Source organism: Scylla paramamosain, chromosome 11 (assembly GCF_035594125.1).
Source record: "Scylla paramamosain isolate STU-SP2022 chromosome 11, ASM3559412v1, whole genome shotgun sequence".
NCBI classification, from domain to species: Eukaryota; Metazoa; Arthropoda; class Malacostraca; order Decapoda; family Portunidae; genus Scylla; species Scylla paramamosain.
Window position 1 is genome coordinate 4,450,001 of NC_087161.1, and position 20,947 is coordinate 4,470,947.

The 20,947-nt window shown below is 40.7% G+C and overlaps 1 protein-coding gene across 2 annotated transcripts; it reads left to right on the forward strand.

The window, feature by feature from the left end:
• The first annotated feature begins 15,690 nt into the window (after positions 1-15,690).
• LOC135104849 (zinc finger protein 316-like) lies at positions 15,691-20,502 on the forward strand. 2 transcript variants are annotated; one of them, XM_064012530.1, is made up of 3 exons: positions 15,691-15,774; positions 16,264-16,290; positions 17,346-20,502. In XM_064012530.1, exon 3 carries the CDS (start codon positions 18,611-18,613, stop codon positions 19,595-19,597), a length of 987 nt encoding a protein of 328 aa, XP_063868600.1. In that variant the 5' UTR covers positions 15,691-15,774; positions 16,264-16,290; positions 17,346-18,610; the 3' UTR covers positions 19,598-20,502. The 2 variants fall into 2 exon arrangements, with proteins under 2 accessions (XP_063868600.1, XP_063868601.1); XM_064012531.1 differs by having other exon boundaries at positions 15,727-15,804.
• Positions 20,503-20,947: the final 445 nt, after the last annotated feature.

Below are 20,947 nucleotides of genomic sequence, written 5' to 3' on the forward strand. Positions count from 1 at the left end.
TCTCTTTTCTTATAATCCTGTGTAAGTAAATAAGTAAATAGATAAATAAATTGATAAATGAATAAATAAAACAAACGAACAAGTTAGGCACCTGGAGGCAATGAAATAAAGTGGAAAATCTTTTATATGTGGTTTAAGAGTCCACTGCTCCTTGCCAACCCTCTTAGAAAAATAATAAAAGAAAGAAAAAGAAAAAGAAATGTAAGAAAATTTTTCACACATTGAGTTCAACCAAATGCATGAAGACTTATAAAAACATGAAAGTAAATGTCTACTCTCTCTCTCTCTCTCTCTCTCTCTCTCTCTCTCTCTCTCTCTCTCTCTCTCTCTCTCTCTCTCTCTCTCTCTCTCTCTCTCTCTCTCTCTCTCTCTCTCTTGGTGTAGTGATATGTAGCAGTAGTAGTAGTAGTAGTAGTAGTAGTAGTAGTAGTAGTAGTAGTAGTAGTAGTAGCAGAAGTAGCAGTAGTAGTAATGTATCATCATCATCATCATCATCATCATCATCATCATCATAAGTAGTAATAGTAGTAGTAGTAGTAACAGCAGCAGCAGCAGTAGTAGTAGTAGTAGTAGTAGTAGTAGTAGTAGTAGTAGTAGTAGTAGTAGTAGTAGTAGTAGTAGCAATAGTAGTAGTAGTAGTAGTAGTAATAGTAGTAGTAGTAGTAGTAGTAGTAGTAGTAGTAGTAGTAGTAGTAGTAGTAGTAGTAGTAGTAGTAGTTATGTATCATCATCATCATTAGTAGAAGTATTTGTTAGTGTGTGTGTGTGTGTGTGTGTGTGTGTGTGTGTGTGTGTGTATGTGTGTGTGTGTCATCATGTGTGTGTCATGACTAAACACACACACACACACACACACACACACACACACACACCCACACACACATCCGTTCATTGTTATACCACCACCACCACCACAACGACTACGATCCAGCATTCTGTCACCATTTAATCACAGGATGCTTCTCTATATCTGGGACCACCACATGGCGATAGCCTGCCGGAGGTGACGTGGGTGTAGAGATGACTTTAGACAGCCCTGACGCACGCTGTACCGACGTTAGAGTTATGGAGGTTGGTGTGGGGGAGGAGGTGAGAGGATACACGTAAGTTGGAGACACTGAGTGAACGAGGAGCATGGACAATAATCTCAAAAATCTAATAATGTAAGGAATGTATTCAGAAACACTGTTCTTTCATCACGGTTATTTTCAAAGGCTACAGAGATCATCAGCCGGGTTCCCAAGAGTTTTTCTCCCCTTAATAACGCAAAAAAAAAAAAAAAAGGTGTTAATCTGTCACTAGAATCTTATAAGCACTCTTAAAAGCCCGTGTAACTTCAACTACAACCTTTGAAAGTAGTTTGGGTGCGGTGCTGAAGTGATTCAAAGTATGGTCCTAATCAACACAAACAGAGACATAAGAAAAGAAACAAACAATGCATTATGTTTGCTTAGGATTTTGAGGACGTAAACATAGTGGTACATGAACGGAATAGACTTGGTAAGCAGGTTGTTAGCGTCGAGTCATTAGGGAGCTTAAAGATTAGACACATTCATGGCCTGAGGATAATAGGTGAAAATACTCGTAGATTATGTTTCACCCAAGGACTGCCACGTATTTTCCTGATGGCTTCTTGCAGCTTCCTTTATTTTCTTCTGTTCTTATGCAGTTACTCTGTTATGGCGTCCAGGTTATGTATATCTCTAAACGAAGTTAACACCGTGACGAAGAACATATATAGAAGAGGATGACTGGGTTAACTGAGAGAAGTGGTAGTGAATGAAAAACCAGTGGCGGAAACTGAGACAGGAGTGTTTGAAAAGTGGAAAAAGATGGAACAGCGGGAGAAAAGAGGGAGAGAGAGAGAGAGAGAGAGAGAGAGAGAGAGAGAGAGAGAGAGAGAGAGAGAGAGAGAGAGAGAATGTAGGAGTACGGATACAAAGGCCACACTACAGACCTGTACTCAGAAATGCTTCACTCTTTCCTCACGACTATTTTGAGAGGTCACAGAGATGCCTGGCCGGGTTCTCAAGAGTGTTTCTCCCCCCGTAATAATGCAGAAATTTTGTTAATCTGTCACTAGAGCTGTAAAAATGTTCTTAAAAGTCAAATGAAATGCTTTAGAGAACGATATTGCAAGAAGAGAAGTCATGTACGTACGTTGGAGTTGAAAGAATATACTAAGTTGGTAAGAGTTTAGAGGAAGAGGGAGGAGAAGGAAATGGTGGAATAACGTCGCCTTTGTAGGGGAGGTGAGGTTGTTTTATCTATTTTTCCTGTTACACCTTACAACGTTGAGGAAATGTCGGCTGGTTGTGAAAGGAATATGACGAATTAAATAAAATAAAAAAAATTAAGTATCCTGGAGCATAAATTATGGTAGCTTTATCATATGGACCTTAACAACAACTGCAACAACAACATCCACTACCACCACCACCACCACCACCACCACGACCACTATGATCACCAACAACAGAAAAACAACAACAAAAAATGTACATACTTTTTTTTTCTTTTCTTGCTCTGTGTTCATCCTGACTGCGTGTTTTTTTTTTCTCTTTTTTTCCTCTTACTCTGTTTATGTTTTTTTACTGAATATTTTTTTTCTTAATGCTTTGATCTAAACACCTGACAATCTCATACATTCCTAACCATTTGTCCTCGCGTTTTCACACACATCCATTCTGAGAGCTCCTTTATCAGCCTTCACGAACACAAGCTGTCCTGTTCTCACTCCTCCAGTGTAAAACGTATGGCTTGCATCAAGACTTTTGTGTTGGCGAAACGTTCTGATCCTGCTTACGATTTCTCTCATTCCTTTCTTCCCTTTCTTTATGTCTTTCTGTCTGCCCGTCCTTCTTTTCTTTCTTCCTTTTTTTTTTTTTTACATGCTTAAAGGAAGGGGAAAAAAAAATGACGTAGATGGAAAAATATTGTCATGGCGTACACTTCAACTCCTCGGGAAAAATTGGTCAAGGCCACTTCACTCTTTTTTTTTTTTTAGTTCCCTTCCAAAACTAAATAGATAAATAAATAAATACACGAAGGACGGGGAGAGAATCAATGTTTTTTTTCTTTTCAATATTGTTTCCTACCTCAAAATAAATAAATAAAAAAAAATGAAGGACGGGGGAAAGAATTTATATTTTTCCTGATATTGTTCCTTTCCTCAAAAAAAATAAATAAATAAATAAACAAACAAACAAGTAAAAGGAATGAAGGATGGGGGGGAGAGAGGAAGAATTACTATTTTTCCTAATATTGTTCCCTTTCCTCAAAAAAAAAAAAAGACTAAATAAGTAAAAGGAAAAAAAATAATGAAAGACTTGGAAAGCTTTTTTTTTCACATATAATATTGTCCCCCATCTTCCTCCTCCTCTTCCTCCTCCTCCTCCTCCTCCTTCCCCTCCCCACACACACATAATGGGCATGATCTAACCACGAGTCCATCTGAGTATATAGGACACTGAAAAACACGTGGAACCGATTACATATACTGCATGACACGAGTGAAGAGAGAGAGAGAGAGAGAGAGAGAGAGAGAGAGAGAGAGAGAGAGAGAGAGAGAGAGAGAGGGGGGGGGGGTGATCAGACGACCATCCCAAAAAGTTCATGACCGTCTCTTGGCAGCACTCACTTGTTCTTCACACAGAATTCACTTATCAAGAAGGGAGGTGGGAGGGATTACGGATAGGGTAGGGAGACCAGGGAGGACCTATGGTGTGTGTGTGTGTGTGTGTGTGTGTGTGTGTGTGTGTGCTTGATGAATTGTAGGTATAAAAAAGATGGGTTCAGATAAGGAGGATTCAAGCGTCTCCTCAGTGACACAGGTGAGGCAGGTGGTACTAATGACACAGGTAAGGCAGGTGATACTCGCGCGGGTCACCTTCAACACCTCGGGGCTCAGGTATTCAGGTATTTGTGTCACCTTTTTTGTGGTCCCTTCTCTTGTATGTTTTACGTGTGTCTGTGTGTGTGTGTGTGTGTTAGTGTGTGTGTGTGTGTTAGTGTGTGTGTGTGTGGCCGTGCCTCCCCTGCCTTCTACGTACACTTCCTATTCCTGGCAGTCATCCCCCGAGTGGCCTAATAAACGCTACTTCCGACTCACAGGTATGCGAGTGCTGACACCTGCCCGGGCACAGGGGTCGGTGGTGGTGGTGGTGGTGGTGATGGTGGTGGAGACAGAGACAGAGATATGCCACGTGGAGATGATAGACGTGACATGAACGTTCTCCCCTCCAACACACAAACACACACACACACACACACACACACACACACACACACACACACACACACACACACACACACACACACCACGCACCTGCCTTTCACTGCCACGTGCCTCTACTCAACTTAGCAAGGCCGAAGACCCGCTGCCCTCCTCTTCCTCTTCCTCCTCCTCCTCCTCCTCCTCTTCCTCCTCCAGCCACCTACGAGTCTCACCACGTGGGCCAGTGTCCTGAAACCCTTTGCTCTCTCACCAAGATTGTTTTCACAGGCCGAAGCGATGATTACCCGTGTTCTTAAGAGTGTTTCTCCTCTTCATAAAGCAGAAATGTTGTTAATCTGCCACTAGAAACACAAAAATGTCCTTAAAAACCCCTGTAACTTTAACTAGTAGAAGCTTTTGAATGTACATAAGAACATAAGAAATAAGGGAAGCTGCAAGAAACCATCAAGCCTACACGTGGCAGACCCTGTATGAAATATACCTACCTATTTCCACCTGTCATCCCCATCCATAAATCTGACTAATCTTCTTTTAAAGCTTCCTAATGACTCGGCACTAACAACTTGATTACTGAGTCCGTTCCATTCATCTACCACTCTATTTGAGAACCAGTTCCTTCCTGTCTCTCTCTCTCTCTTTTTGTTTTTGTTTTTGTACCTTTTTTTGTTTTTGTTTTTCTTAAACTCCGTTTAAGAAAGCAATGCACAGAGGCCAGAAACAGGGCAAATAGGGTATTAGGATTCATTTTTTTGGAGTGTTAAAAGTAGAAGACCCCAAGTAATATCAAAGTTATATTTGGCGCTGGTCAGACCTCATCTAGACTACGCTGTGCATTTCTGGTCCCCGCATTACAAGAAGGATATAGGTCTGTTAGAATCAGTGCAGAGGAGAATGACTAAAAGGATACAGGGGATGAAGAGTATTCCTTATGAAGCGAGATTGAAGCTGTTAGATTTACATTCTTTAGAAAGACGTAGGTTAAGAGGGAACCTGATAGAGGTCTTTAAGTGGTATACGGGTTATAACAAGGGGGACGTAAGCAAAATTCTTAGGATCAGCAACCAGGACAGAACAAGAAATAACGGGTTCAAGCTTGAAAAATTTAGGTAAAAAACAAAAACAAAACAGAAAGAGAGACAGAGAGAGAGAGAGAGAGAGAGAGAGAGAGAGAGAGAGAGAGAGAGAGAGAGAGAGAGAGAGACAGAGACAGGAAGGAACTGGTTCTCAAATAGAGTGGTAGATGAATGGAACGGACTCAGTAATCAAGTTGTTAGTGCCGAGTCATTAGGGAGCTTTAAAAGAAGATTAGTCAGATTTATGGAAGGGGATGACAGGTGGAAATAGGTAGGTATATTTCATACAGGGTCTGCCACGTGTAGGCTTGATGGTTTCTTGCAGCTTCCCTTATTTCTTATGTTCTTATGTTCTAAATTGTCATGCTATAGGCCGAGTTCACCTCTTAGTGTCCCCCGTGTTCCGTTTACCTGCCTTTCGGACATTATCCTTATTCTTAGTGATAAGTTAGTGTAAGGCTTATTTACTCATTTTATATTAGGTAGTATTATTCTCTTCATAGTTTAAGTTCTCTATATCTTTGTATGTGTAAGGAAGGAAGTGTAATTGAGGTGGAAATATGTTGAAATGAGGGGAGCTTGAGTGGGCAACAACACATTCCAGAGAGGGGAAAGCAGAGCGCCTTAGGCCTTGAGGTATAACGGAAGGGAGGCGTCTCTCAGGAGGAATTTTGGTGTGGAATGGTGATGGAGTGTGTGGAAGTATTAGTGATGTGGAGGTATAACCTTGATATCCAAGATCAGGTTAGTGAGTCTTTTGTAGTACCAAGAGCTCTTGTCCGCTGAAATTCGGTTGGTGAATTGTGCCGGTGACGCTGGCTTGGGGGAGCATAGGTCAAACCGGCAGCCATTTTGTGAGTGGAGGCTGTGGTGTTGTGTTGTATTGGCGATTTTTGGGATGGCGTTATGGTGTTGTAGGTGATCTTTGGTGGTGATGGTGACGTCTTGTGAGGTGTGAGGAGAGGAACACGGGAATTATTGTTTGGGGGCGCGGTGATGGCGTCTGGGTAAATTCCTGCGGCTGAGAAAAATATTTCAGTGGCCGGTGGAGGTGCAAACGGGTTCTGGCGTTGTGTGTAGTGGTGACAGAAACGTCATGTATTAACGTGCACTACCTCATTTTGTTTGTGAATTATTATTAGTATTAATGTATAATGTTGTAACAGAATAATCGTGTTTTCTACCCCCAACGTTGATCTGGTATTTGAAGTGATGGTGATGGTGATGGTGATGGTGTGGTGATGGTGATGTGTCAAGGGAAGGGTGCAGTGAGAGGGTGAAATTCTGGCGATTTCGGATGGGTCGGGTAGGCACTCGAAACCTTTAAAAATCCATCTTTCCGGGATCAGTGTAACGTCCACTTTCTGGAGAGATAACTGGGATAGTGACCATGACAATATGAAGTGAGTTATGGCAAATAATTCGACCATTTTCTCGATCTGCAGTGGTGAGGCAATAGTTGGGCGAGTTGCGGGGCAGAAACCTTCGCTCACATGCCAATACGTCGAAATATGCAAAATACGGCAAAACGTTGAGTCTGACGAAAAAATGTCATATAACAAGAAAAATGCGCCGTCAAAAGTTACCACAGCGGAGATGTTTCCCAGACTGAAATCGCAATTTTTATATGCTATGGACACCAAAAAATGCTCCTGACCAACTCCTCATGGTACCCTCCAGGGGCCAGGCGCAGCGGTGGGTTGCAGAGATGTGCAGTAACAAAATTAGAACCACCTCCCTCCGCTCGGGGAATAATAATAATACAAAGAAGAAGAGGAAGAAGAAGAAGATAACGATAGTGATAGCAACAACAAACAAACAAACAAACAAATAAATAAATGATAAATACATACACAAATAGCCGCCCTCTCCCCCACAAAAAAAAAGCAAAAAAGTAAGAAAAAGAAGGAAAAAAAGAAGAGGAGTAATAATCATAAACAATTCGCAAACTCTCAAATAAACAATGAATGGGCCACAGTAAAGATAAAAAGAGAAAAACATGAATTAATCACCAAGCATTAAATATTTTCCCCGTTTTCCCGGAATCAAACAGAACAAAGCCACATCAATATGACTCATACGAAACTTGAATCAAGAAGAAAAAAAAAAGTGTGATTTGTAAACCCATTCGTTATTTACTTTTTTTTCAACGATTTTTTTTTTTTTTTCATTGATTTACTCATAGCCATGCAAATGTCGATGTCGATGTCAAATGTTGAGTTAATCCACTTATTACTCGCTATTTTTCTTCTATTATTTATTTTTTTATTTTCTTTTTATTTCTTTCTTTATTTTTATTTATTTATTTTTTTATTTTTTTTTTTTGTCTTCTGTTTTGTTTTATTTACTTGTATGTATATAATAGTCGATATTCTGTATACGAAAAAATAACACACACACACACACACACACACACACAAAAAAAAAAAAAAAAAAAAAAAAAAAAAAAAAAAAAGTAAATGCATGAATACCGTGACAGGAGCAAACTTTGAATAACCTCAAGTAGTCAGTGGCGTCAAGTTCCCATGATTTTATTTTTTTTTTTTTTCTTCATCGAAAGCACCACGACACACGAAAACCATTGCGTCTTTCCGGCACTTTTTTTTTTTTATGTAGGAGGGACACTGGCCAAGGGCAACAAAAATACAATAAGAAAAAAAGCTCACTGAACTTCCAGTCCCATAAAAGGGTCCAAGGCAGTGGTCAAAAATTGAAGGATAAGTGTCTTGAAACCTCCCTCTTGAAGGAATTCAAGTCATAGGAAGGTGGAAATACAGAAGCAGGCAGGGAGTTCCAGAGTTTACAAGAGATAGGGATGAATGATTGAAAATACTGGTTAACTCTAGTATTAGAAGAGGTAGACAGAATAGGAGTGAGAGAGAGAAGAAAGTCTTGTGCAGCGAGGCCGCGGGAGGAGGGGAGGCATGAAGTTAGCAAGATCAGAAGTGCAATTAGCATGAAAATAGCGGTAGAAGACAGCTAGAGATGCAGCATTGCGGCGATGAGAGAGAGGCTGAAGACAGTCAGTTAGAGGAGAGGAGTTGATGAGACAAAAAGCTTTTGATTCCACCCTGTCTAGAAGAGCGGTATGAGTGGAACCCCCCAGACATGTGAAGCATACTCCATACATGGACGGATAAGGCCCTTGTACAGAGTTAGCAGCAGGGGGATGAGAAACAGACTGCAGTGCAATTCATGGGGTTTTTTTTATGGTGATTGCAAAGACCGTTGTAACAGTCTAACAAGGAGCATGTTGGGCTGGTAGCACCATTACCAGCAATATGTGGTAGGAAGCGGCAGACACAGCACTCAGAGCAAACACAGCACTCAGGTCTATCACGTTTAATGTCCAAGAGTACAAAGGAACGGGTAGCGGACACTGGAGAGGCGCACGCAACGCCGCGAACACCGTGCAAACTCCATCGAGTCTAGACAGCCTGGTGACCTATTCCCAAGCACAGCGGGGCTGACGCAGACACAAGAAAGGCGCGCGAAACAAAAGACGGACGAAAAGCGTAATAATGAATGAATGAATAAGTAAATAAAAAAATTAATAATGATAATAATAAAAGAAAAGTCTACTTATGCACTCACAATGTACACTAACATCAAAGGGAAAAAAAAAAAAAACATAAGGACCTAGTCACCTTATCAATCATTTTGCTGCCTTTAAAAATAATCCTAATAATAAATAAACAATAAATAATAATGATGATAATAATAATAATAATAAATAATAATAATAATAATAATAATAATAATAATAATAATAATAATAATAATAATAATAATAGCAAACATACAAACGTTAATGAGTTCACTAGCATCCTGGACAACCTTCTATCACAAGACACTTTTATGAATAACCGAACAGTGATCACTGGTGGCTTGAACATTATCCTCCTGGAACATAAGCAACATTTACCCACAAATAGTTTTCCAATTTTCTTGTAGCCATGCAGTTTTTCAACTATTTCCCACATATATCTAGACCAACTTCCTGATAACATTATCACAGATGCTCCATCACTTCTATACCATATCTGGACAAACTTTACTGTACCCGCCTCATCTGGCATACTTCCCGTAAGTGACCATCTCCCTGTATTTCTTAACATTCTAATAATAGATACAGTATGTGCAAAGCTTCAAGTTTTTTTAGGCCAAATTCACTCCATAATCGTAGAAAGTTCTCACTTCAGTTCTCAAAAGTCAACTGGAATAATCTGCTAATCAATAATGACATTAATATTAACTGCAACTATTTTCTAGATAAAACATAATTATAGCATCTACTTTTCCTGCTTCCCTAAAAAAAATAAAATAGATAAATAAATAAATAAAATAAATGTATTTCAAGTAAGCGCCTCCAAAACGCTTGGATATCGCAGGGAATATTAAAGTCCATTCAGCAAAAGTTTACCCTTTGTAAAGCATACACAATAGGAATGATTGATCATAATACGTACAGAACACACCGCAACCACCTAGCTAACATTATTAAACAAGCTAAAGCCAGCTATTTCCTACAAAATTCTATCTAAATAACAGAAAACAGAACACAATATTTGGTCAAATATCTTCCCCAATAGAACTAGTGCACTTGGGAGCACCACAAGGAAGTATACTGGGCCCATACTGTTTATACTATACTATACTGTTTATACTTTGAGCCTTAGTACAGGTGCTTAGATGGTCGAATATGACTTGGCCGACATCACCACGAGACTTTTACACCCTTCTACCACACGGAGCAGGCAAAAACACGAAATCTCAAATTTCACGGTTACGTCGTTGTTGCACCGCGCGCCTGATATATCAATGACATTAATTTTGTAACATCTCCCACTCTTTAAAGCTTATACTCTTTGCAGATGATTCTACACTATAACACTATACATGGTTGGTGACAAACCCACGGATCTGGTGTGTAATATAAATAGGGAACATGTCAAATTCTCTGAATGTTGTTTTGCTAACCGCTTAGCAGTAAATACTGATAAAACCTACTATATGCTTTTCACAAACACCACAACCAAATATCAGCCACTTCCAAATCTCACCCTCTTAAATAAAGACATTCTTCAAGTATATAAGACAAAGTTCCTCGAATTAACTATGGACAGAAAATTCAACTTCAAACATCACATTTCAGGTCTCTTCTAAATTATCCAGAACAATCCCACTTCTCCTTAAAACCAAACCATATGTCCCTCTAGACATTCTGAAATGTATATATTATGCAAATATTTACCCTCATTTAAACTACTGTAACTCTGTTTGGTCCACCACCTTCCCCAGTCACTTAAAACATTTAAATGTGCCACACAAGAAAATAATAAGAATAACGACAAGTAGTGACTACTGTGAACACGCCCCTCCACTATTCAAGTCTCTATGTTTATTAAATCTTAGTGGCATATCAAAACTAAATATTGCTTTCTATGCCTTCAAACATAAAGAAATTTTCATTAACACTGCAAACCAAACCATAACTACCTTACCTAAAACCAGGACTCTCTACAGTCACCCAGACCCAAACTTTCCCTCTATAAACATTCACTTCTGTGTCAAGGACCCAAGATTCGCAATGACATCCCACCTTACATCAAACACTCACCCGGCCACCCAGCCACCCAGCCACCCAGCCACCCAGTCACCCAGCCACCCAGCCATCCAGCCTCAAGTCTTTCCAAGGAAAATACAAGAAAAATCTCTTGTCCCATTATTACTTACCCAATGTCAAAACTTTATTTTTTTCCATTCTAGCTCTCATATGTTTACTTATTATAACACTGATTATGTGTTTAATTATAGGTGCTGCTGTGTATATATATATATATATATATATATATATATATATATATATATATATATATATATATATATATATATATATATATATATATATATATATATATATATATATATATATATATATATATATATGCGTGTGTGTGTGTGTGTGAATTAAGTTTATTATTATTATTACTTTATTATTTACTTTTGTGTTTTTATTTTTTTTCTCTTCTCTTTTCCCCAAAAAGCCTTGCTTAAGAAGGGCTGTTTGTCCTATGCCATTAATTTTATGTAATATAATTATGTATCTAAGACAAACATAATAAAGTGTTTCAAGTGTTTAAGAACACTACGCCTTTGAGAATACAGGGTTGTGTTTCCTTCCCGTAAACTTTCTTCTCACCATTTCTGATTTTTTTTCTTTGTACACCAACATTTCGCAATTGTATTTCTAGTAAAAACTACATTCATCATTTCGTGATCGTGCCTGTTTTTTTTTTTTCCTCGTAATCTCCATTCTCATTACTATTTCATAACATCTTTCTCAACTTGTTTTGCTTAATTTCCGCTAGTTATACCCACCCGCTGCACGTTTTATTCATATATATATATATATATATATATATATATATATATATATATATATATATATATATATATATATATATATATATATATATATATATATATATATATATATATATATATATATATATATTTTTTTTTTTTTTTTTTTTTTTTTTTTTTTTTCTTTAACCTTTTGACGCTTTCCTGTCAGCCTTGCAATAGTGTTTCAAAATATTCGATTCCCTTATCGTCACTGGAGTTTGAGTAAAAGTGAAGGAAAGATGACTGTTTTTTAATCAAATTCAGCCGAACTCTCTAACTAAAACAGCTTCTATGAAGTTAGGTGTTCTGAGACGTCTCCGCCAGTTTTTCTCACCTCCCCAGCTGCTAACTCTGTACAAGGGCCTTATCTGTCCATGTATGGAGTATGCTTCACATGTCTGGGGGGGTTCCACTCATACTGCTCTTCTAGACAGGGTGGAATCAAATGCTTTTTGTCTCATCAACTCCTCTCCTCTAACTGATTGTCCTCAGCCTCTCTCTCATCGCCGCAATGCTGCATCTTTAGCTGTCTTCTACCACTATTTTCATACTAACCGCTCTTCTGATCTTGCTAACTGCATGCCTCCCCTCCTCCCGCGGCCTCGCTGCACAAGACTTTCTTCTTTCTCTCACCTCTATTCTGTCCACCTCTCTAACGCAAGAGTTAACCAGTATTCTCAGTCATTCATCCCTTTCTCTGGAACTCCCTGCCTGCTTCTGTATTTCCACCTTCCTATGACTTGAATTCCTTCAAGAGGGAGGTTTCAAGACGCTTATCCTTCAATTTTTGACTACCGCTTTGGATCCTTTTTATGGGACTGGCATTTCAGTGGACATTTTTTTTTTTTTCGGATTTTTGTTGCCCTTGGTCAGTGTCCCTCCTACATAAAAAAAAAAAAAAAAAAAAAACATGACGTTGGGTTAAGTTCGGTTAGATTAGGTTTCGCTAGAATAAGGTATATATTAGGACTGGCTGTGGTGGACATAAGTTAGGTTGTGTTTGCTTTGGAAATATGAGAGAGAGAGAGAGAGAGAGAGAGAGAGAGAGAGAGAGAGAGAGAGAGAGAGAGAGAGAGAGAGAGAGAAACAAGCCCAAGCAGATGTAGAGTAGAGGTTCTCTGTCTTTTTAATCTCATGTACCCCTCGAAGTCTCTCAGTCATGGCTACGTACCCGTTACCCAGAATGCACCAGAATACAGTCAGAACACCACATATACGTCCAGGAATCACCAGTAAATAATAAGTGTGTCCATGAATTTATCGGTGTGTGATGATAAAAATCTGCTCATATATTTGTTAGTAGATAAAATGTATTATTAAAAGTTCCCATGAATTCATTAGTACAGTACGTAATGACAGCAACAATTGTCTGTGAGTTCATGGGTCGGTCTAGATCCTGTAATAGACATGTCACGTACTTCAAAAATTCCTTTCACGTACATTAAAACCTAAATAGTCCATGTAACACACACACACACACACACACACACACACACAGTGCGTAGTGTAGTGGTTAGCACGCTGGGCTCACAACCAAGAAGACCCGGGTTCGAATCCCGGGAGCGGTGAGGCAAATGGGCGAGCCTCTTAATGTGTAACCCTTGTTCACCTAGCAGCAAGTAGGTACGGGATGTAACCCGAGGGGTTGTGACCTCGCTGTCTCGGTGTGTGGTGTGTGAGTGGTCCCAGTCCTACCCAAAGATCGGTCACTATGAGCTCTGAGTTCTCTCCGTAGGGGAACGGCTGGCTGGGTGACCAGCAGACGACCGTCGGTAAATCACACACACACACACACACACACACACTCACAAACGTAGAACAACAACAACAACATGTCAGTGCAGGTATAATGCTTTGGAAGATGAACAAGCTGTGGGAGACACTGAAAGCAGCAGGGATGAGGTGGTGAGGGCCGCGGAGGAACACAAGAGAAAAGGACAACGGTATTAAGCAATAAACACACATACCTCTCCATCACTCCATCCTCCCCTCAGACAAGGCGGCCACCATCAGCAGGAACACACACACACACACACACATACACACCAAACTGGTCCCAAACTTCCTCTAAAAATCCTCCTCTTCCTACCTAGTTCCTTACTCTCTCACAGCTTGCATGAATGTAACTAGGACTCGCCACTTACCTGGTCCGATAATTTGTTTATCAGGTATTGTACTTTTGCATCTCAGCGCTAGGTGACTCTGTTGTATTTGTAGCTGCTGTTATGTAAGTGCTTGCATGTTTACACCTCGCCTGTGCCGTGCGTCTGTCCCTTTCTCCATTAGTGATTATCTTTCATGACTTTTTGAAGCAGGATTGAACCATGATAAGATTAACCTTTCAAGTTACTTTCAAGTTCACAAGTACTTACCTCTTTGTATTTTCTTTCTTTCGTTTACAGGATTGAGTCACGCTCGTAATGTCCCGTCTTTTAGTAACCAATTATCATATTTTTTTCTGTAAATTTATGTATACTATTTGCGCACACTACGTGCAATGTCTTCTTCAATTCTTCGCAGGCGCCTCGGAAACATGCATTTTTCGACGCATTCCTTTCGCGCGGATGTCCTGGGAGCTTCTGATCCGGCACAAGCTTTCTAAGGGCTTGCGAGAATTGGGGGCGGGCAGCGGGGCGGGACGAAAGATACAACCACTCGTGAGCAGCGATGCAAACATATTAGATGAAAACAAGCCGATGTGCGTGTATTGTTTTCAATAAAACCTCGAACATGCAGAATTGTCTGCACACAAGTCAGTCATGAGTAAAAACCATTATTAAAACTGTGTAGCGTGAATTGTTTCAAATTGTGAATAGTAACATTTGCTTACAATGGCCGTGGAACAGGCAAGCCTTCCACAGGTGTGCGGCATTCTGGCAGGGCAGGTAAAGGTGTCTGAATGGCCTTCCTGTCTTGGGTCACGACTTCCAACACATCATTGTGTTCAGTTACAATGTCATAATGCAGTGTGAGGTCATGACTGATACAACCAACTCACGCTAAAATGCTCTGCAGAGTGGTTTGTATTTGCACCGGTGATGAAGCAGGACAGTCTGAACAAGCAATGCACGGGATGGAACGTTCCCTTAACATGGCGGAATGTGAGGACCGGGGCAAGGGACCTCGCTCTCGCCCCTGTGAATGACCTGTGACCTAAACAGCTGGCTCCCTGCATCACGGTTTCCCCTTGCTCCATAATCGCTAATAATAGACCATATTTCGTTATATTATAATACTTACAGTCTGTCTAGACATACTATGATAATAAACAGGGATACCTAAGAGATGAAACGCACCCAAAACGCGGAAAAAGTGTAAAAATACCAGCAGAGACGCTTCGACATTTCATTTCATAACTACCGTATGTATAGTACTATGCAGCAAGTTTTACTAGTCATATCTGGCCAACATTAGGCATCATTTTGACCCGGAATGTCTTAACCAGGTTATGACATATTACTATATGTCTCTTCTTTAAATGTAACAACTATATTAAACAAAAATAACTAATGCGTCTACCTGTCTCTTTCCTTCGATCAGAAAAAATGCAAAGAATCAACCCTATATGATTACTTTTATTCAACTGACAATATCACAACGCCCGGAAAACTAGCAATTTACCTCTAAATAGCATAAACTTCAAGGAGCAAGTGGTTAAGGCTGCTGTGGTCTCTGTGAGGGACACATTGCCAATGAAGTATGCGACATTTTTTTCTTTGGGCAGCACGCCAGGCAACTCCGCTGGTCTGTTCTTCAGAGGTCAAGTGGGCAGAGCTCCGAGGAGCTAAAATTCTAAGCCCTTCTGAGAACTAAAAAAAAAAAAAAAAAAAAAAAGACGCTTATACAGTACTGTGCCAAAATGTTAAACAGATCGGCGTAAAGCAGTGATTGTAAATATTAACCATCATATGGTTGGGAACGGAATTTAAATAGCTTAGAGATCTTCAAAAATTAAACACCTCAATACATAAATTTTACACTCGTGCTCCCTGCAATCATGTGTGTGAATGTAAACACAGCTGGTGAGGGTGGCGGTGGAAGTGCTGGTGTGGAGTGGTGAGTGTCATTGCTACATAATCCCAACACGTGAGTCACTGGCTGAACACTGGGCGGGATTTTACCACTGTTAGGCGTGAATCTGATACCACGATGTAAAAGATTAGTTATGTTTTGGTTGGACTTATAAATGTAACCAGAGTTTTAAACTTCTCTCTCTCTCTCTCTCTCTCTCTCTCTCTCTCTCTCTCTCTCTCTCTCTCTCTCTCTCTCTCTCTCTCTCTCTCTCTCTCTCAAAGGATGAGATATTTATGCTTCATGCCTCATTTCCTCCAGCCATTATTTTATTCGTACTCCATTGTTATTAAATATTTTCAGTCACAACTTTCTTACGTTTTAGACTCGCCTAATGTGCCAGGAAATACTGCAGATGACAAGGGACCTATTCTATGTCACTGTTGTCCATTGATATTAATTACAGGCAAGTTTCTAAGTGGTTTGTGAGAGCCTTCAATCCTTCAATACAAAACACATTTTTCCTTGTTGCAGTGATTCAAGAAAGCAGCAGACGGGAAGGTATGTTTTCACTTCATCAGCAGTAGTGAGTTTGGTGTGGAATCAAGATAGTGAAGGATTAGAGAAAAAAAATTGAATGTATTATTATTTTTATTATTATTATTATTTTATTATTATTATTATTATTATTATTATTATTATTATTATTATTATTACTTATTTTATCACAATTTATAACTACTAAACCAAAATAGTTGTATGTACTGTATCTACTACTACTACTACTACTAACACCAAGTAATATTATACAGGATGTGACAAAAATACCTCCTACATTTTAAAGGTTAACAAGAGAAAAATATGGTATTTCTGCTGCACCCTGTATTTTGTCTGACATTTGTGAGTGGCAGAAAGAGAGCAAGTGAACCATGTGACAAAGATGGGAGGAGAATGAGATAATTAAAGTATGTAAAGAGAGAATAAGAGGACAGGAATAATTGAGCCTCATCTGTTGTGTCCATCCTCTTGAACAAACCCTTAACAAACAAATGGACAAACAGAACAGTTACAGCAGACCAAAAAACTGAATAGTGCCTTGGTAATCACTTAACTGTCAGTGTATCAGACTTGCATGTTTCCCTTGAGTGTCTCGTCAGGAATTCAAACACAAGTGACAGCCTCTAAGTGACGGTTCATCCAGATACATTTTTTCCTATGGTGCTGCAAAAATGGGCATAATTCAGCTGTCAGATAATGATAGAAATTTAGATATAAGAATTATTTTACATCATTCTCTTTTGCCAGTTTGTTATTCAGGAGTAGGGTGGAAATGAGGATTTTCACAGTGCCAGTTCAAGATTTCAGTCTCTAGAATATGAAAACCATGTCATTGAATTGCTATATTTTGTTATATTTAATGTAGTGTCATTTACAATATGTGGGAAATAAAGTCAAAGTTGATTCTCTCTCTCTCTCTCTCTCTCTCTCTCTCTCTCTCTCTCTCTCTCTCTCTCTCTCTCTCTCTCTCTCTCTCTCTCTCTCTCTCTCTCTCTTTCTCTCTCTCTCATCCCTACCCACTTTTCATGATTAAACTAGCATCATTTTTATTTCTGCAGGATGAGGATGCAATGAAGAAGTGTATCCAGTGACTCACCAATCCTTCCCTGAGAGGAAGACACTCCCGCACACAAAATCAATAGCAGCACCAGGATTGTTTTCTGTTTGATATGTAAAGGAAATTTATTTATGCTTCAACAGACTTAGAGAAAAAATATTTAAATGCTTCTCACAAAAAAAAGGTAGAGAAGAAAAAAGAAAAGTTGAGTGAAAAAGTTTTTCAGTTCATTTTGAGAAGTGTTGAGGTACTCCTCCTTTGAAGCAAACCAAGCCATAGGAAGGTGAGAAAATAACAGAAACAGGCCTAGAATTCAGTTTATGAGTGTAAGGGATTTAATTTTATTATTATTTTTTTTTTTTTTTTTTTTTTTTATGTAGGAGGGACGCTGGCCAAGGGCAACAAAATTAAAAGAAAAAAGGCCCACTGTGCCAGTCCTCAAAAAGTCAGAAATGATTGTCAATAATTACAGGATAATTGTCTTGAATCCTCTCTCTTGAAAGAATTGAAGTCACAGGAAGGAGAAAATAACAGAAGCAGGAAGGGAGTTCCTGACTTTACTAGAGAAAGGTGTGAATGATTGAGATTACTGGTTAATTCTTGCATTAGAGAGGTGGACAGAATAGGGCTTAAAAGTACAAAGTCTTATGCAGCAAGACCACAGGAGGAGGGGAGGCATGCAGTTAGCAAGATCAAAAGAGGAGATAGCATGAAAATAGCAGTAGAAGATAGCAAGAGATGCAACATTGTGATGATGAGAGAGAGGCTGAAGACAGTTAGAGAAGAGTTCATAAGACAAAAAGCTTTTGATTCAACCCTGTCTAAAAGAGTGTTATGAGTGGAGCCCCCAAATGCATGTGAAAGAGAGAAGGTACTGATTAACTCTTGCATTGATAAAGTGGACAAAATAGGTTGAAATTAAGTAGTAGAAGATCTGATGCAGAGGCCATGGGAAGAAGAGAGGGAGCCAAGGATGTAGCAGGTTCAGAAGAGCAGTACCTCCTTAAACATGCACACAGAAACAGATGATGGAGCAGTGACATTGCTGGGCCCACCTTAGTAGAGACATGTCAACTCAAGAGGGTGGAATCTGTGCATAAATTATGCATGTAATGTGGGAAACTGTATGTCCTGTTAATAAGATGGAGGAATAAGCAGGGAGGAATGCAAGTGAAGGATAAGAGAGAGGAATGTGAGAATAGTGACAAAATGAGAGAGAAGAAAGAGGAGTCAAGAAGAAGAAAAGAGTAGTGTGTATATGTACATATGTGTATACACAGGGCAACAATGGAGGCAGCATCAGGGGCGGTGGAGTTCCTCAGTGTGGAATGTGACATGATCTTTGAGCCAGACTGTGATCTGGAAACAGAGTGCCAGGTGGACAGTGAGCAGGATGAGGAGCAGGCCAGGGATGGGACCACCTCTCCCGCCTGCCTCTCCCCCTCCCCCAACCCCCCAGTGGCGCACACACCACTCTCAGTCAGTGAGCTGTTCAGGGGACGGAATGTTGGGGTGTACAGCCGCAGCGACCCTGGGGACCCTTTTGTGTTGATCTTTGACCCCACACTGCAGGCACCTGTTGAGAATGGGGAGGCTGGGGATGGTGGCAAGGGGAGGTGGAGCAGCCCTGAGGAGGACGGGGAGGAGGCCAAGAGCGACAGACAGGGTCGGGGGTGCCGGCGGCCAGCGCGGTGCAGCGTGTGCCACAAACAGTTCAGGACTCGCGGCTGCCTGGTGACCCACAGCCTCACCCATGTGCAGCCGTCCACCGACCCACCACCGCCATGCCCCGTGTGCAGTGCTGCCCTGCCGTCCCGTGCTGCACTCAAGATACATGTGCGGCGCCACTTCAGCATGCAGACCTACCAGTGCCCAGGCTGCCCCCAGCGACACCTGACCCGCACCCAGCTCCTGGTGCACCAGCAGCTACACACCACCCAGCGGCACCACACCCCTACCACCCCCAGCCTGCCTTCCACCCCACTACCCTGCCAGGACCAGGAGGGGCTGGACAGTCCCCCAGAGGTCAAGCCACAGCCCACCAAGGAGGCGAGCCACACCCAAGAGCCTGACCTCCGCTGTGAGCGCTGTGATGCCACCTTCCCGACACGCACAGCACTCTGGGCGCACCGCAAGTGTCACCGGGAGCGCCGCCACCGGCGCCGTCGCCGTCATGAGTGCCCTGAGTGTGGCTCACAGTTCTGGAGGAGCTCGGCACTCAAGAAGCACCGCAGGGCTGAGCATGATGTGTGAAGACCCATGCCAGGCCAGGTGGCTTGTGGATTATAGGCAACAGTGGCTCTCCTCCATGGCAACCAGTGTCTAGTGGAGGTGCACCGGCCAACACTCCAGTGCCAGGCACCTTGAAGGGTGACTGTGCTTCTCTGTTAAGTGAGGTGTCTTGAAAGGAGCCCCATACACCAGAACACTGTCATTGCTTGCTCAGTGCTCACCACAAGCCAGCTGACTGATGGTGTTTGTGTGAGTGCTCTTTACAGTTTGGTTAAAAATATACTTATATAAAACTTTAAGTATAAATACATATGTAATTAATTTTTGTACATGATACTTTACAGTATTGTAAAATATTTTGTAAGATTTTTTTTTACAACTGACGTAACTTTTATGTGGTGGTAAACTGATACCAGAGACTGGTTACAGCCACCCCTGTGCTTCTCTCATTCCTATTATAAATGAACCCAGTTGTGTTCACACCAACATCTCTCTTTGCAGATATTTGTCTTCTAATAATGTGTTCCTTCTGTGAATACCTCCAGATGACATTCTTTTCAATGATACCCTTAAGTGTAGCTAGACACTCACCAACACAAGCCAGCACTGTGGTCACTGAGCTGCCACAAGCAAATGATGCTGAATGGTGAAAGATGTGAAAGGAATAACAATAATATAAAAACTAGTCTAACAAGGTATATTATATACAGTTTTCCCAAAAAATAGACTAAATCATAAGAAAATATGTTCTACTGTACATCACATGGCAGAGAGAGCAGCAGTGGTGGTGGTGGTGGCAGTGGCAAGGTATTCCATTCCTTGCCACTACCACCACCACTGGTGATACTGCATCACCACTCTGCCAGACTCACCCTTACTCTACCTTGTTTACAACATTATCACAGAATAAAACTTTTTTACTTGAAGTCCCTTGTTTGCCTTTTTACTGGTTATTACATCAGGAATTGCAGTGTGGACATTTGGTAATAAGCTCTCTCTCACATTAACACACACACACACACACACACACACACTTCTCTCAACGGCAAAATATTCACACATAAAGTCTTTAATTTTTCCAGAGATCTTGGGGAAAGTATACAGTGAGTGGCCATTCAATCCTGGTGAAATCCTGGGAGTGGTGGTCCTATGTTGTGGTGTCAGCAACAGTATAATGATGATCCAAATACCATACAACAATGTGACATGCAGCACAATGCCATAAACCAGCTCTGCCACCACCACCATCACCCAGAACAGCAGCACCAGCAGACACCACCACCCAGGCGGTCACAGTGGTGCATCACAAGACTTGACCAGCAGGAGCAGAATCACAGCACAAGCATCCCTTCTTTGCTCGGTGCCATAAAG